This window comes from Eubalaena glacialis, chromosome 8, assembly GCF_028564815.1.
Source record: "Eubalaena glacialis isolate mEubGla1 chromosome 8, mEubGla1.1.hap2.+ XY, whole genome shotgun sequence".
NCBI lineage: Eukaryota > Metazoa > Chordata > Mammalia > Artiodactyla > Balaenidae > Eubalaena > Eubalaena glacialis.
This window is the reverse complement of record NC_083723.1, coordinates 82529093-82544463: the sequence shown is the minus strand read 5'-3', so window position 1 is coordinate 82544463 and position 15371 is coordinate 82529093. Positions and strand designations below refer to the sequence as shown.

The following is a 15371-nucleotide window of genomic DNA, read 5'->3' as shown; positions in this document are numbered from 1 at the left end:
GTTTGCTTTTGTTTCTGCTTTGAAATGGGCACTCAGTTTCTTTGAAAGTTGGGGTTGTTTGCAGAGTGAAAGGAGGTCAGTGTTCAGCCTGCTTGAATGAATTTCATCCAGCTTCACTGGCTAAGACTGAGCCCGCTAAGGATTTGGATTCTGCTGTGCAACTTATGATCTAGCAGGCAATGGAATATTAGGAGCCAGTTAATTTCTATGAGAAATGCTCAAAAAAGGACCAAACCAGGGCCAGGGTGAGTTTTTGTTTGCTTTTTTACCAAAACACATTGGTGGTGCCAGGAGGTGACTGTGGGTGAGAGGAAGCTGTCACCCTCTCTTGCCCCACATATCCATCACTGACCCCCACCTCTTCCAAATGATCCAAGTCAAAGCAGTGTGCCAGCTCAGCCAGTGAAGCTTCAGACTTTCTCTCCCTTTGTTGTGCATTGAATTGTGTCCCCACCCCCAAAAAAGACACACTGAAGTCCTAACTCTAGGTACCTATCAATGTGACCTTATTTGGAAATAGGGGTTTTGAAGATGTAATAAGCTAACATGAGGTCATACTGGATTCGGGTGGGTCCTAACTACTTTATTTTCTTCATAACATTTTCCTCTATCTGAAACCAGCTCATTTCTTTTCTTCTGTACTTGGAATGTAAGCCCCTGAGAGCAGGGCCCTTATCACCAGTGCTCACCAGTGACAGAACAGTTTCTGGCACATAGTAGGCACTCAAGAAATAATTATTAAGTGAAGAGTCAGATGCTCAACAAGTATTTGTTGAATAAATAAATGAAAGGCACAAACCCTATTGCCACCATCCTCCTTCTAAACGGATTTACACCCCAAGCCTGTCCTTTATAGAAATCGAGGAAATGACAATTTCAAGAGGCCAAGAAAAACTATCTCCATATGAACATATACAGTACCACATCTTAAAAGTTAGAAGAGCTCTTGGTGGCTGAGTTTCACACGTGGAATCCTTAATCTTGCATCCAGGACAGGGAAAAAAGCCATCTCTATGATCAGGTCAGAAGAATGGCTGTGACAGGCATCCACCAGGGGGCAGTCTAAGATAGTTGGGAGGCTCAGAAGCACCTAAGTTGGGTTCACTTGAGGACAACTGACAAAAATTAAAAGACCAAAAAAAAAAAAAAAAAAAAAAAAAGTGTACTACATCACCACTCTGATGATCCCCCAAATTAAAAAGAGATTAAATAATGTAGCAGTCGCGAGGGAGCAGAATCCACTCAGGAAATGCAGTCATGAGAGAGCAAGAAAGATGTAGGAAACCGGAAGTGAAGCAAACATGCCCTCACACCTCACACCTCACACCAGAGTAGGTTCCTGTGGGTGGACACAAGCAGCTCCCTCAATTCTGACTGGGGACCATCTCGAGTTATTCTTTGGTCCAGGTTGGAGACTGCATCCCCCAGTTTGTTTCCAGGTGTAGAGTGGGACATCAGTAGGATCAGTTAGCCTCTGGGTTTTCACAAGTGTGGATGAGCTCAGTGACCATCACCTAAACCCTGAAAGATTTGCGGTTTTGAGACTATGGCACAAACTACTGTTTGCCAGCCAGTATCCATTCTCTCTTCTATTTTTACTAGGGGTGCATAACATCACCTGCCTTGAAGTGTAGCCTTGTGATTAACTGTTGGCCAATGAGATGTAAGCAGATCTGAGGCTTCTTCTAAAAAGAAAATGAATAAACTAGAAGGAGGGACCTTTTGCCTTCTCTCACTTTCCCCTGAGTCTGGTGACATCCAGACCTCTGGGAGCCATTCTTGGACCATGAGGTGACCTTGAGAGGGGAAGTCACACGCTAAGGATGGAGGAGCAGAAACGAAGAAGCTTGAGTCCTTAGAGAGACCACACAGCCACCATACCAATTCTGGAGTGCCTACCTCTGGACTTCTTTAATGTGAGAAAAATAAACTTCTATCTTCTTTAAGTCACTTTTCATTGGGGTTTTTCTTTTATAGCCCACTGAACTTGATCCTAGTTGATTCAGAGATGGTCTTATACTTACTTTGATTGAAAATAAATGACATCCACGGGCTGATTTTCTCTTGGAACTTTCTGCTTCCTGCCCCTACACAGTGGCCTGGGAAGAAAAGTCAATGAAATTCATGTTGTTGATGTCCCTGCTTGTCCTCCCTATGCTGGGAAGTTAATCATTGTCAAGCCTCAAGGTTCCCAAAAAGGGACTGTGATGCCCAGCCAGTGTCCTTGGGTAGAACGTCTAGAACAATGGTTCCTAAAGCATTGTCTGCAGGTCAGGAGCAGTAGCACCTAGAAACTTCTTAGAACTGCAAATTATCATGCCTTACCTCAGACCTGGATCAGAAATTCTGGGGGTGGGCCCAGCAATCTGTATTTTGTCAAGCCCTCAGATGATTCTGATGCGTGCTAAAGCCTGAGAACCACTGGGTACCCAAGAGGAACTGCTCACACTACCCGGAGGAAAGAGCATCATCAGAAATAACCAAGGTTGAAGGCATTCTTTTATGGGGTTTGGGACAAAAGAGAGCTGGAATAGTTGATGAATTGGGAGGAATGGATAGAGGAAACAGGATTTAATAAGTGCTCGTCTGGACTAAGTCTTTGGTTGACCTTCACAGTTGCCAAGAAATTCAAGACTGGGATGGAATTCAAGGCTTTCCATTTACCTTTGGTTCTTTATCTTTGCTTGTTGAGTGTGACCTCTCTCTGCGAATGAAACATATAGAACCTCAATTTATCATGGTCACACCAGTTAAGAATATTTTTCTAAGCACTAGGGAAGTCATCTTTGTGAGCGGTCAGCATAGTCTGACACACAAGGAGCCTAATTTTCACCCTTCGAGGGTAGGTTCCATTTTGGAAGCAGCTCAAGATATCTGACAGGTTAAGTCATATGACACAGCCTGATAATTTCCCTTAGGAGTGGAAGAAGAGGTGGACCTGGAAAGAGCAGGGGTGACCTCAGGCAGCCTCCCAGCCGGGGAACACCCGCACCGGATACCTAGGAGCTTTCGGCGAGTGGTCTAGCTGCTTGTAGGGATCACATGCAGTTGGGCTGGGACTCATCTTTCCATTGACTTGACTCCCTCAGAGTGGCCCACCTGAACACTGAAGGGAGCTGGCTCTGCAACTGCTGTGGACCTCAGGCCTGCGGTGGTAGGCATTTATTTCAGGACTTTTTAACAACACCAATGTTAAATCTAGAAATTCTCCAGATGTATGAGCCTGACCTCCCCAAGGTAGAATCCAGAAAAGTCCAATTTCCAGCCTCATTGCAGCTAGAACACAGTCAATCTGATGGACTCATGTGAGACTTTGATTCAGAAGTGAGCAACTGGAAGAAAGGGGCTGCTTGTGGAATTGGGCTTGCTGGTGACAAAGACAGCAAAGCTATTTGCTTTCAAAAATGGTAATTGTGAGGTTGGGTCCCTGGCACAGAAGAGGCGTCCCTGGGCTGGCAGCTGCAGCAGTCAGCAGCCTTGCATCAGTTCCATGACATGATAAGGCTTGAGACACCTTTTCTGGTTTCTCCAGCCTCAAAAGAATTCTATGAGCTGCCCAATCTCTTCTTTTCTAAACTTATTTTCTGATTCATCAGCCAAAATGATCTTCTGTGGCTAGCAACTAAAAATTCTAACATAAATATGGGCATTGGAAGTTGTGAACAATCAACAGAACCTCAAGGAAATGGGGGTTACCTGGAATTGGTTATCTGGTCTGGCAGGGGCTGATGACTCGGAATGTCCAGAAGAATTAGGGGATGGGACTCTGGCAGCCTGTGGTTACCTGTGGAATGAAATGCTCACTGCAGGCAAGCTTTGGGGATAGCCGGTGGCCACTCTCATAAAACAATATAAAGGCCACGAAGCAACAAAGACTATGAGGTGAGCTGCTTCCATTTCTAGGAACCCAAAACATCCAAGTGACCTCGATTCCACTCAGGTTGCATGATCCTTGCAGGTCCTTTTGAGGTCAGGACTTTACTCTTCCAAGTCCATTCTAAGGTCACTCAGGCCCATTCTCATACCTTTCCCTTGGACTCGAAAAGGCCACAGGACCCTGTAGACTGGATTACTCTGGGGGATCAGATTTCCTCCCCTTCCACCTCCTCTCCTCCCTGCCCTCCACTTCTGCCAAGTTACAGCCACCAGGAAAAAATGATAAGACATTTATTGAATCATCTATAGCAGTTTGACATTCTTAAAATCCCGGACAAGGTTGTGAGCACAGCGGTAGCAGTGAGGTCTGTGGGGCTTATCTTTATTGTGGGAGATGAGACCCAGGTGGGCCCGGCTCCCACAGCGAGCCTGGACCACGTCTGGGATGCCAGGGGCGTCCCCACTCCAGCCCTCACGGGGGCAAAGCTACAGAAGACAGACATAAGACAAGACACACATGGCCAAGCACAGACACATCCCAGGACATTGAGTTCAGGAAAAGGAGAAAGATGGGCACACAGCCCACTTGAGGGGTGTCCCAGATTCTTGAAGGATTCCCATGGGGGTGGCATGGAAACACTAACATTACCCACATGGAAGTCTCCTCATTCTATCCCAAGAACAAACACCCAACTAATGGGAATAAACCTGGAATTCTGTGTCCATCAGAGCCCACAGGCCTCCCCCTCCACCCCCCAGTGCTGGTGGTTTTACAAATGGGGCAAAGGTTAACCCAGGAGGGCTCAAAGCAGTTGACAAACAGAGGTCTTCACCCCAGTAACCAGCTCACACCTGTGTAGTTTCCAAAGCCCTTTCACATACAAGGGCATCTCACCTCAACCTTACCCCTGACCTATTGGGCAGACTGAAAATCACGTCCACCCATTTCTCAGATTAGGAAGCAGAGGCCCAGAGAGGTTCTGTGCCTTGGAGCACAGAGCAGGTGGTAAAGTCAGGCTAGAACGCAGGTCTCCCCTCACCACACCGACTCCACTGTTCCTCCTGCAGTCTGGAGTCCTGACAACCTCTGTAACCAGAGCCCTTCTCCTGCGCAAGGCTGAATGTTTTCTGGTCGGAAGCTTTATTGGGTGTCTTGTTCTGGCTCACGTGCAGGGGGGCACATATTGGCAGGCCCATTTCCCCATTCAGGTTTGTAAAGCATACTGGGTCCCCAGATGGTGCAGGCACTGTGCTAAGGCCGCCTGTCTGTGTTTTCTCATCAGCCCGATGGGGAGGTTTGACCTGCAGATCTCCAAGTTTCCTCCCAGCTCTAGTACTTTGTGAGTTTCCCTAAAGATACATGAAGGAGTCCAGGCCAAACAACAGATCAGTGGCAAAGCTGGAAGACGCCCAGGTCCCCTGCTCCCAGCTCAGGGCTCTTCCAGAGGCATCCATGGTCACTGGGCCCAAGTAGGAACTTATGATGACGAAGCACTCCTTGCTTTCACTCTGAAGTGGCCTTGAGTGGATCAAGGGTACTCACAGAATTACAAAGAAGCCTCTTGTAGCTTTCCTTCTGGGAAGGGAGAGGGTCAGATGAAGGAGGTGGGTGATAATGGACTTGAGGGTACTTCAAGGCTTGGGCCCCGGCTCCAGCTCTCTGGCCCTATGCCCTAGAGAAGCCGGTTCAGGGAGGGGTGTGGGTTAGAGAAGGAATCACTGCAGGCCCCTGGATATGTCAAGGAGGGTCATGGAGCTGCCCACTGAGACAGAGAACGTGGCCTGGCCTCAGGCATGGTGGGAAGTCATGAAGTCTGTCGTGCTGGGGACCGCCAGAGAGCCCCTGAACTCCGATTCCCACACTCTGGCCCCTCACGGTTTCCCTGACAGGCTCAGCATCTTTGACTTGGAGTCCCATTTCCCCCAGGGCTAGAGTCTCTTTCTTGACACTGCATGACAGGACAGTCATGACAGAGGATGAGAGATTTCTTCATCCCAAGGAACACTCGGCCTCCCCTGGGTGGGTTCTGTCCCTTAGGATTGCACAGAACAAAAACAACCCCTTTCTAGAGACAGGGAGTCAGATAACTCTGCTCCTCTCCAGCCCAACCGTTCCCAAGGCCCTTTGGCCCCTCCTTACTCAGCATGATTTCCTACCTGTTCCTGGTCCAGGTGAATACTGCAATCCTTGCCTGGGGCCCATTCCCAGTAGATGGCTGATGTTTAGACGAGAATCTCAGAGATACAGTGCGCTATAAAAGCTAGCTAGTCTTATTGCCCATTTTACAGATTTGAAAAAGCAGGTCAGAGAGGGAAGGGTGGTACCCAGACCTTATACTGTCCCCCCACTGCCTGTGACCCTGAAGGACAGCTGCCTAACCTCCTGGAGCATTCAAAATACATCGGGTGCATCTGCTCACAAGGCTGGCAATAATTTGTTCAGAGACAAAGAGCAACCAACAGGAACCTGGAACCTCTACGAGGATGCAGGCCCACAGCTCAGGGGGCAGCATGGCATGGGGATTCGGGGTAGATTTTGCTTTTGCTATTTTGTGATGATATATGCATAAAATCAAACCCTCTTCTTCCACAGTGAAGCAGACCTGCTGGTGGGGGCGAGGATGAAGAAACAGGGTCCAAACTCAGGGTACCGCTCCTAGGATCTGGGGGTAGCCATTGCCCACCCAGACGTGGCACCCTGCCCCAGCCAGGACACAGCTGGGTCTGCACATCATGCCCTGTCCAACTGTCCCTGGCCTGAGCTTTCCCTCTCACTGTGGTGTCCAAATGGAAGACACAGATGTCCCATTTCTAAGAAAGGGAAAATACACAGCATCCAACCTCCCTCCACTCACACACAAACACAGACGTTTCAGAACCGTAGATGATACACATAACAATGATGCATGCCCTTTTACCCGCCTTGGCTTTGAACTGGAGAATTAGTGAAGCACAGAGCCTGGAGAAGCACTAAAAGTCGCCTCATGTCACGAATGGGGAAACTGAGGCCCAGAACAGGGAGCACTGTGTCCACTATCTCAGCAGTCTGAGCCCAACTGGGGCAGATTGTGTGTCTCTGAATCCAAGCCTGTGAGTCCTTCCAAGCAACTCAGGTCTCCCAACAGGACCTCAAATGCAAGGACCTCAAATGCAAGCCACGTGTGTTACCCAGACAGAGGGAAGGAGATCATGAGGCAGGTAGGTGTAGGGTGGGAAGGCCGCCTGAGTCGCCGTGTGTGCCTGGAGCAGGGAAAGCATGCCCTGTCCTCCTCTGGCTTAGCCAAGACCCAGGGTCCACAGTGCTTCACTGGACATGGGGCTTATCTCTAAACCAAGCACTAAGCCCTTCTCTAGCCACTTCGAAGGCCCCTCCAGGAACACGTCCCGAAGTCCCCTGGGCCTCTTCCTCTTTATAAAACCAAGCAAAGCAACATTCCCCATCCTCCCAAACTCTCCAAGTGTTCCAGAACGTGCCCGTGAAACAAGCCCACAAATACACTTGGACAGAAACATAAGCTGACACAAATGAGGTGGGCCCCACACATGGGCCACGGCATTCTAGCACTTTCCTCCACCTGCCCTGAACCTGGTTCTGCCCCATTTGAAATTCTTAGGGTGTGGTCTGGTAACTTGTGGCTGGGCAGCCAGGACAGGAGTTGGGGTGCAGCCGCTCCTCCCATCAGCAGCCCCTGCTAACAAGCATGGCAGGTGTGGCTTCCCCTCCCAAACCCTAGGACACCCTGGCATCCGTGCTGACTCAATGTCTAAAGCACACAGAGGGAAGTCTTTGCAGAGGTCTCCGATTTCAGTAGCTGAGCCCAAGCCAGAGAAAGCTGGTGACTGGGGCTCCTCGTGGTCCATGGGGGCGGCGGATGAAGGGGAGCCCTGGGCCCTGGGCACATGGAGGTGTAAGGTGCTTCGCGATTCACTGATACCACAGAAAGGTGGCTGGTTCATCCCAGTCATGGCTTTGACTTCAAGGGGAACTGGGAAGGGGGAGGGCTTAGGGGCTCTGTATGGTGAGTGTAGTTGGGGAAGAGTTTCTCTGAGGCATCCACCTCTCAACGTTCTGCACTGATGCCTGGGGGCAGGAGGGACAGAAGGGAGGCTACCAGATGAACCCCCGCCTACCTTGAGTCAGGGGTAAAATAATGGAGGTGGTGAAGGTCTTCTTCCATGGGTCCCTCCAAACTCTTTCCATCTCCATTCCAATCACATCCACTTTTCTGGCTCCTGGCAATTTTTCTTGGGCCAAATGAAAAGCACCAGAACTTTCTCTGGCCTTAGCCCCACATCCAAACTCAAGTCTCTGACTGGAAGAGCCCTGGAGCTTTCCCACTGTCTGATACCCAGGACTGGGCACCTGGACACCAAGATGGTGGGTGACCACGTGTCTCGCCTGCACCGAAAAGCACTCCAAGCTGGACCTCTGGCAGCCTCAGGGACTGGGCCGGGCCTGAAAAGGGCCGCGGGGTGGCGAGTAGACTCAAAGAGTCCACACCGAGAGTTAGACACTGCAGGGGGGCTGTCGGGCAGGGCCCGCCCCAAATCCGCCAAAGCAAGCTCACCAGCCTCAGCTCACAAGGCCTTCCACACAGGGTCAGGCGATCACTGAGGCTGGTGGGGACGGGGTGAGGTGGAGCTGGGGACCTGCTCGAGGTGAGCAGGGACACAAGGTAGAGGGGTAGGGATGGGACGACTTTCCCGAAATTAAGGAGTATTTACATGTCTGGGGTCAACGCCCAGGGGCCCACGGTGGGCGGGGCCAGCGCCAAAACGGGGAGGGGAAATACCCATCTGCGCCCTGCATCCTTCTCCCACCTCGGGGAGCTGGGCTCCCAGCCCAGGGCCGGCCCGAAGGGAAAGAAGAGGCACAACACGTGTGGGCCGGCGCCCACCCACCCGCAGCCCCAGCCGCTGTTCCGAGGAGAGGAGGGGGCGGGGTGCGCTCAGGTGGCCAGGTTGTCGGCTGGGAGGCCAGACATGCGGATCTGGGAGCTGCTCTTGCTCAGGATGGAGAGCTGGGTGCCCCCGTTCACCCCGCTGCTGGCCAGGGACGGGTGCCGGTGCTTGAAGTCCATGGTGAAGTAGCGGTTCACCTTCCAGCTCCGCCACTTCCGCTTGATCTCCGCCTGCACCTGCGGGGGGCAACTCGGGCGGTCACTTCTGGGCGGACACCCTCTCACACCTCACCTGCCCGCCTGCCTGCCCTGGGGCCCCTCCGAGGCGGGCGCTCCCATTAACAGTGGCTGCAGATGAGGATCGCCTGGAGAGCTTTAACAACCCGGATGCCCAGACCATACCCCGGAACAATGACATCCAAATATCTGGGGTAGGGCACCCATATGTTTTAAAGCTTCCCAGGGGATTCCAATACACCGTTAGGGTTGAGGATCACTAAATAAAGCACCCTTCTGGGCGAAGACCCCCCCCCGTGTTGCTCTTAGCATGGTGCGCGCAGGGCATGCCCAGTTTCAGCGTCCACATATCCACCCCCTTCGCCAGCACCTTTGTGCGGTGCAGGCACCCTCCACCTCCAGTTCCAGCTCCCACTTCCACCGTTGGTCCTGACAAGCTACTTGTACTCTCAGCCACTCCCTGCAGGGCCCTGTCTGCCTCTCCATATCTACCCTTATCTGACCCTTCTGTAGGTGGTCTGAGCTAATCTTCTTATTTCTCAGATGCAAAAAGAGGAGGAAGCCTGCCATGGTCACCCAGCCAAGGCCCAAGCACTTGGTGCAATGACTTCTGCCCGCTCTCCAAAGCCATCCACCCATTCAGCCCCCATCCCCATCTCAGCATCTCCGTTCTGCACTCTGCTCAAAAGCCTCACCCTAACAGGCCTGGAAACGGAGCGTTACTAGAAGGTTCCAAGCCGCTCCCCAGGGTCCCTCAAGTCTCACTCTTACAGGGGATGGGTTTGGGCTGGCAGGCTGGACTGCTGGGGGCAGTGCTGAACTTTGGATACTTCCCCACTCAGCACCCCTGCCCATCAACAGCCTCAGAAACCGTATGTACCATTTCCTGTGCCTTGTCCTTCCTCACTTTCAGTTCGCCCTGACTAAGGTGTGTCTTATGGTGAGAGCCCCCCCAGGTGGGTCTGCAAACAACAGCTGGTGCCTTTATGGAGGGAGCTCGGCTCCGGAGGCTGGGCCTCAGCTGCACAGCAGGCAAAGCGGGAGAGAATCTGGCACAGGGTGGAGGCAGTCAGGAGACGCCAGCACGGCTGCCGCCCCCCTCCTGTAGGTGCTGGGAGTCTGGCAGAGTCCAGGTCGGGAGGATCAGCCCTGTGCGCCCAGCAGGCCACAGCCCTGTCTGCTCCCCAGCAAGCTGTACCTCCACTGCTAAGAAGGCCAGGATCTTACCTCCCCATTCAGAAAACAGTAGAGAACAGCCACCACAAAGCCCTAGGGAGAGAAGACAAACAAAACCTGAGAATGCCAGCAAGGAGCCCTCCACCCGGGGTGTGTGGGAGGCTGCAGGAGCAGGGAGTGACACCGGGAAGCAGAAAAATAAGATGACCTGAATGCAGGCACCTGCCTGGGAATCTGCGGTAAGATGGGAAAAGTTCTGTTCCACCAAGATGGCCACACCCATGAAGCCAAGTGGCTGGTGGGGGCATTCCCTCCCACCGACAACCCTGGCTTTGGATCTCACGTCCCCTTGGTCAAATCCTTCCCATTCCCAAGGGCCAGCTCTAACCCACTTCCTAGAGGAGGCCTTCCCTGCATGCCCCAGAGTGTCCTCTGGGCTCCCCAGCCAGCCCGCAGGCCCCCTGAGGGCAGCATTCCTACAGGACAGAGCAGACCTGTCTGTATCCACCACCACCTCCCCACTCCACCCTCCCTCGGCCAGACACCCTTGTACACAGAACACACAGAACACCACGGAAGTGCCTGGGGCAGAGTAGGTGTTCGGCTCTTCTACACATATTCTTGACTTATATTCTGTGCATTTAGAATTCTTGTGCTGAGACAGGAACCCCAGGCTCTGACTCCCAGGCTGGGGCTTTGTCAACAAACCTCCCAGCCTTCCCAGGCTAAGAACCCGAACAGGTAAAATGGCTTTGAATTAAAATGGGGGAAGGGAGAGAGTCCGGTCAGATACACAGAATAACTTTGCGACCATCGAGGTCAAATACTCCTCTAAACAGCTGGGCTAGGGAGAGGCGCTCTATCCTGGGGACTTTCAAGGGAGCCACCCACCGCCTTCACTGCCCCACTCATGTGCCCACCTGTTCATTTACTCACTATGCATCCCCGCACTGACTCACTCACCCCTTCACTCACTCATTTACAGCCCCGTTTACTGATTCCTTCATGCGCGGACTTACTAGTCTCTGGCTCTCTCGTTCCCTGGATCACTTATTTACATATCTGTTCGCTCATCCCCTCTGTTCAGCTCATTCAGCTCCCTGTGACCAGATCCTGTGCTGGGGATCTGTCTTACTTGGGTAAGACAAAGCTCCAGCACTCATGGGGTGCATGTTCTATAGGCTGAAGTCAGAAGTGGACAGAGAGGTCTCTTGAGGCCACTCCGCCCACTCCCAGGGCCGATGGTGAGGGGCGGGGAGCTGCCGCCTTTGATTGCCCAAGGGAGGCCTGGCTCAGGACACCCAGACGCAGCAGCAACATGAAAATATCAGCATGTCTTCTCGTGGGAGCCTAGAGGGTGGATAGTAGAAAGGGCTCTCCCAGCTCCCTTCTAATCTAGTACTATTATTCCAGAGGTGGAACCTAGAATAGGTTAAGGATGTAGAACCACCAACAAGGTAGAGGCCAGGGCCCTGGCTCCCCGTGAGTTCTGCCCTCCACACACACCACGCCTACCTGGAAGGAGCCCAGCCCCAGCTCAAACACAAGTCTCTCCCTCTTGCTGACGTCCTCTGGGGAGAAAGCAAAGACCGTGTAGTGGATTCCAAATAGTGGGATGAGCAGCAGTGTGGACCGGGCGAGCCGTCTGTGGGGAAAGAGCAAAACGTCTGCTCCGGGGGCTGCCAGGGCTTGGGGCCAGAGCCATGGAGGGCAGAGAAGCCCAGTCCCAGCCCCTACTCTCCCCCAGAGCTGGGGCCCCTATCCATGGGCTCCCTCAGGATTCTCTCCCGGTGCGTGGGGCCTGGGGGAGATGGCAGCCAACAGAGCCCAGGCTTCCAGAACTCCCTGGGGAGTGCTGGGGAGACATCCCCCTGTCTGCGGGGCACCCATCCCTCTAGGCCATGCCAGTATCCTGTAGAACCACTAAACATGCACATGTGAATATGTGATTTACACAGACCCTTTTTGGGAGGTGCGAAAACTTTGGGAAAAGTGAAGTCAGGGCAAAACCCTGGGATGGGATTTGGAAGGACAACATGATATGTCCTCAAGCAAAACAAGCATTCTCCTGCTCTGAAAAGAAGCTCCCTGTGCCTGGAAAGAGCAGCCCCTACGGGACCACAGAGACAGTCGGCTTTCCTGAGTCTGCTGAGTCTGGGGCTAGCCAGGCACGCTCGTGGAGAGTGATGGAGAGGCGCTGATGACAGGGAGGCGGGTGGGGAACACTGGGTAGACCACAGAAGGAGAGACTTGGGAGGGGTCCTAGGAAGGATTTACTGACTCCGAGCATAAACAATCACCATCTAGCAGGAGGAACCTGCCACCTGGGAAACTGAGTCGGGGGAGGGAAGGCTGTCTGCTCAGGTGGGAGTAGAACGGGCAAGGGAGAAGCGGCCCAAAGGACCTCAGTACTCCCTGAGGCCACCTCTTCTGAGGTTCCTCTGACTGCAACTGGCTCCTAGGCCCAGTGGGGTGGGGCTCTGGTCTGAGAGGGTGGGGCACAGAAGCCACGGGAAAACATCAGGAGTAGGCATGGCGACATGTGCTCTTGTGGGTCCTGCTCTGGGGGGAGGGCGGCTCCCAGAGGGTCTCCAAGAGGGGGACCCCGTCTCTGCCCACCCCAGCAGACTGGCTACCTTTGGATCTCCTGGAAGAGCCAGCCCCGCCCTACGGGTGCAGTCCGCCCCCTGGGCCGTCCTAGCAGAGCTCGGCCCACCAGGGTGGGCAGCGGGGTATGGAGGTGGCCGTTTGACTTGGGGCAGTCACACCGTGTGCCCCTCCCTCCCTCCTCCCCATCCCAGCCTTTCTGGGAGAGAATGTTCTACTGAATGTGGGGCCTCCGGATTTCAGGAGAAGTAGAATCCATGGAGTCTGAGTGATGCCCTTGGCTTACCAGCATCTACTGAAAAGGAAAGGATGGGGAAGGGGAAGAAAGAAAAGCAGGGGAGGGGACACAGCGGAAGGGGAAGGAATAGCCTGGGGAGACCTTCAGGTGGACCAAGGCTCAGTCCTGGAAGGAAAAAGCCCCTCGAGTGCCCAGTGCCCACCAATCCTCCCCGTGCTCACAGACTGCCCATTCTACAGGACCTGGGGGTGCCTGGACCAGAGCGGGCGCCAACAGGATCTGATCGGGTCCCACTCAGAGCCCAGCTGAGTTTTGGAGTGGTCTAGCCTCTCATCTGTCTGTTCTCTCTCGGATGTGGCTCTTTGAAGGCAGGCATGGTATCTCACTTAACTGTCACCTGCCCTGGCCAGCACATGCCATGCACAGGGCTCACACTCGGAAAGTGTGTGCCCATGAAGGGATAACCACACGGGCCCGGGATGAACACCTTGGAGCCCTTGACACTGAGCACGACCTGGGAGCCCAGGTCCTGCCCATGCTCATCTCCAGGCACCCAGAGGGCAGCAGGAAGTGTTGGGTGGAGAATGAAAGTCCAAAAAGAAGAGGAAAGTGGCCTGGAAACGCAGGCATGTGGACATCTTGGGGGTGCCTCTGTGACCCTGCCTAAAGGGGTTACTTTAAAAGAGCAGCTTAACTGAAGAAGCTGAGGAGGGAAGGCAGCCCTGGGATGTGCCTGTGGTCCCTGCCTTTTTGCCTCCTCTCCCCAGAATGGATCTGTTTCCAGGGGATCTGCCCCTGAAGTTTGAAAAGTGCCCTGGAAACCAAAAAGGCCAAACTTCTCCAGCTTTCGTGGTGGTGGTGGATGGGACGGGTTTGGTACGTGAGAAACACAACCTTTCAGGCCCTTCCCAGCCCCAGGCAGATGTGGCGAATGCAGCAGGGCATCCCACAGTATAGTCCAAGGGCAACGTCTTCCCTCCCCTGTGGCCCCAACGCAGTCCAGGAATAATCAGGGACTTCTGCCAGGGACCCAGGGCATCCCCATGACTCCTTTTGGTAGATGGGACAGTGGAGGCAGGTGAGGAAATCACTAGGTCTCAGAGTCCGAGGACCTCTGTCCTTCGGAGGCCTTGGAATGGGAACATATGGTGTGAACCTTGGAACCCTGCGTTGAGGAGTCACAGACTCACGCTATGATCTGATTAACCCAGAGAGACCGCGGCACAGGGCCTTAGCCTCTGTCTTCCTGTCCCAAGGAGGCATCACTGGGCAGAAGAGGCCTAAAGAATACAAAGAAGAGCTCCAACGGTCAGAGCCCCCCAAATTCCAGTGGGCTCCCCCACTTAAAGGGATGTCCAAGTTGGAGCTGAGACTCCAGCAAGAGATGCCCCAGGGACTAGTGCTTAGGACTCCCTGGGTTCAAATCCTCACCCTGCCAACTGTGTGGCCTTGAGCGAGTCATTTCGCCTCTCTGGGCTTCAGTTTCCTCACCTGTAAAATGAGGATAATACAAGTACCCACCTAATAGGCTTGTGTGGGGAGTCAGCCACTCAGCACGTTCAGTGGGAGTGAGGTGCATGGGGTGAGGGTCCCGCCCCCTGCAGGAGGACAGTCTAAATGAACTCAAGCTCAAGGCCCTTAGAAATAATTTGGCAGTTGCAAAGATTGAAACCCAGAGAAGTGGGGATTTGTGGAGGACCACACATCACGACAGCAGCAGCGGCAGAGGCTTCAAAGCTGCTTCCTGCTCAGCACCGGCCGCGCCCCAGCTGCTCCACAGTGGCCACAGCCCCATGCCCGCAACCTCCCCTCCTGCCCCAGCCCACGAGGTTGCAGAGAACTCACAAGACACACAGATGTCAACATGCAACAGCTGGGAAAGGGCTTGGGGCTGGAGGCACAGGCTCGCTCCCTGCTCTCCTCCAGCCTGGGCGGACGCAAGCTCTGGGCGGTGGCAGCAGCAGCATGCGTCCCCCTCCCGTCCAGAACACCCAGCCACAGCCACGCAATGCACACTTACAGAGTAATGGTGGACAGTTCTGACATCTTGCAAGAGTGCTGCTGAGCCCGCTGTGGCTTGCAGTAGCATTTCTGCACGCAGCTGCTGGGTGTGACAAGATGGGCATTTCTGTCAACTGCGGGCACTGGGCAACGAGAAACTGAGGTGGGACTTAGGGTGACACGGCTAACAGGGCGGGCGGAGAGGCCCAGGGTGTAGAGACAGGGCTGGGGCATCACGTGAAGGAGAAGGGGGAAGCCAAGGGCCGAGATGTGGTCAGCTCTGGGCATAGAAATACACACCTCTACACATATACGTGTGTGCACGGACACACAGG

At 53.6% G+C, this 15371-nt stretch overlaps 1 protein-coding gene across 4 annotated transcripts in view; it reads right to left on the bottom strand.

Annotated features, from left to right (window-relative positions):
- Nucleotides 1-8825: 8825 nt before the first annotated feature.
- ADCYAP1R1 (ADCYAP receptor type I) overlaps nt 8826-15371 on the bottom strand; it is a 39680-nt gene continuing 33134 nt past the window's right edge. For 2 of the 4 annotated variants that reach the window (XM_061197889.1, XM_061197887.1), the window contains 3 exons: nt 11706-11835; nt 10242-10283; nt 8826-9014 (listed from right to left, as the gene is read on the bottom strand). In XM_061197889.1, coding sequence (XP_061053872.1) covers nt 8826-9014; nt 10242-10283; nt 11706-11835 — 361 coding nt within the window. Of the gene's footprint in view, nt 9015-10241; nt 10284-11705; nt 11836-15055; nt 15140-15371 lie in introns of all 4 variants that reach the window. The other 2 variants (XM_061197888.1, XM_061197886.1) reach the window with 2 other exon arrangements.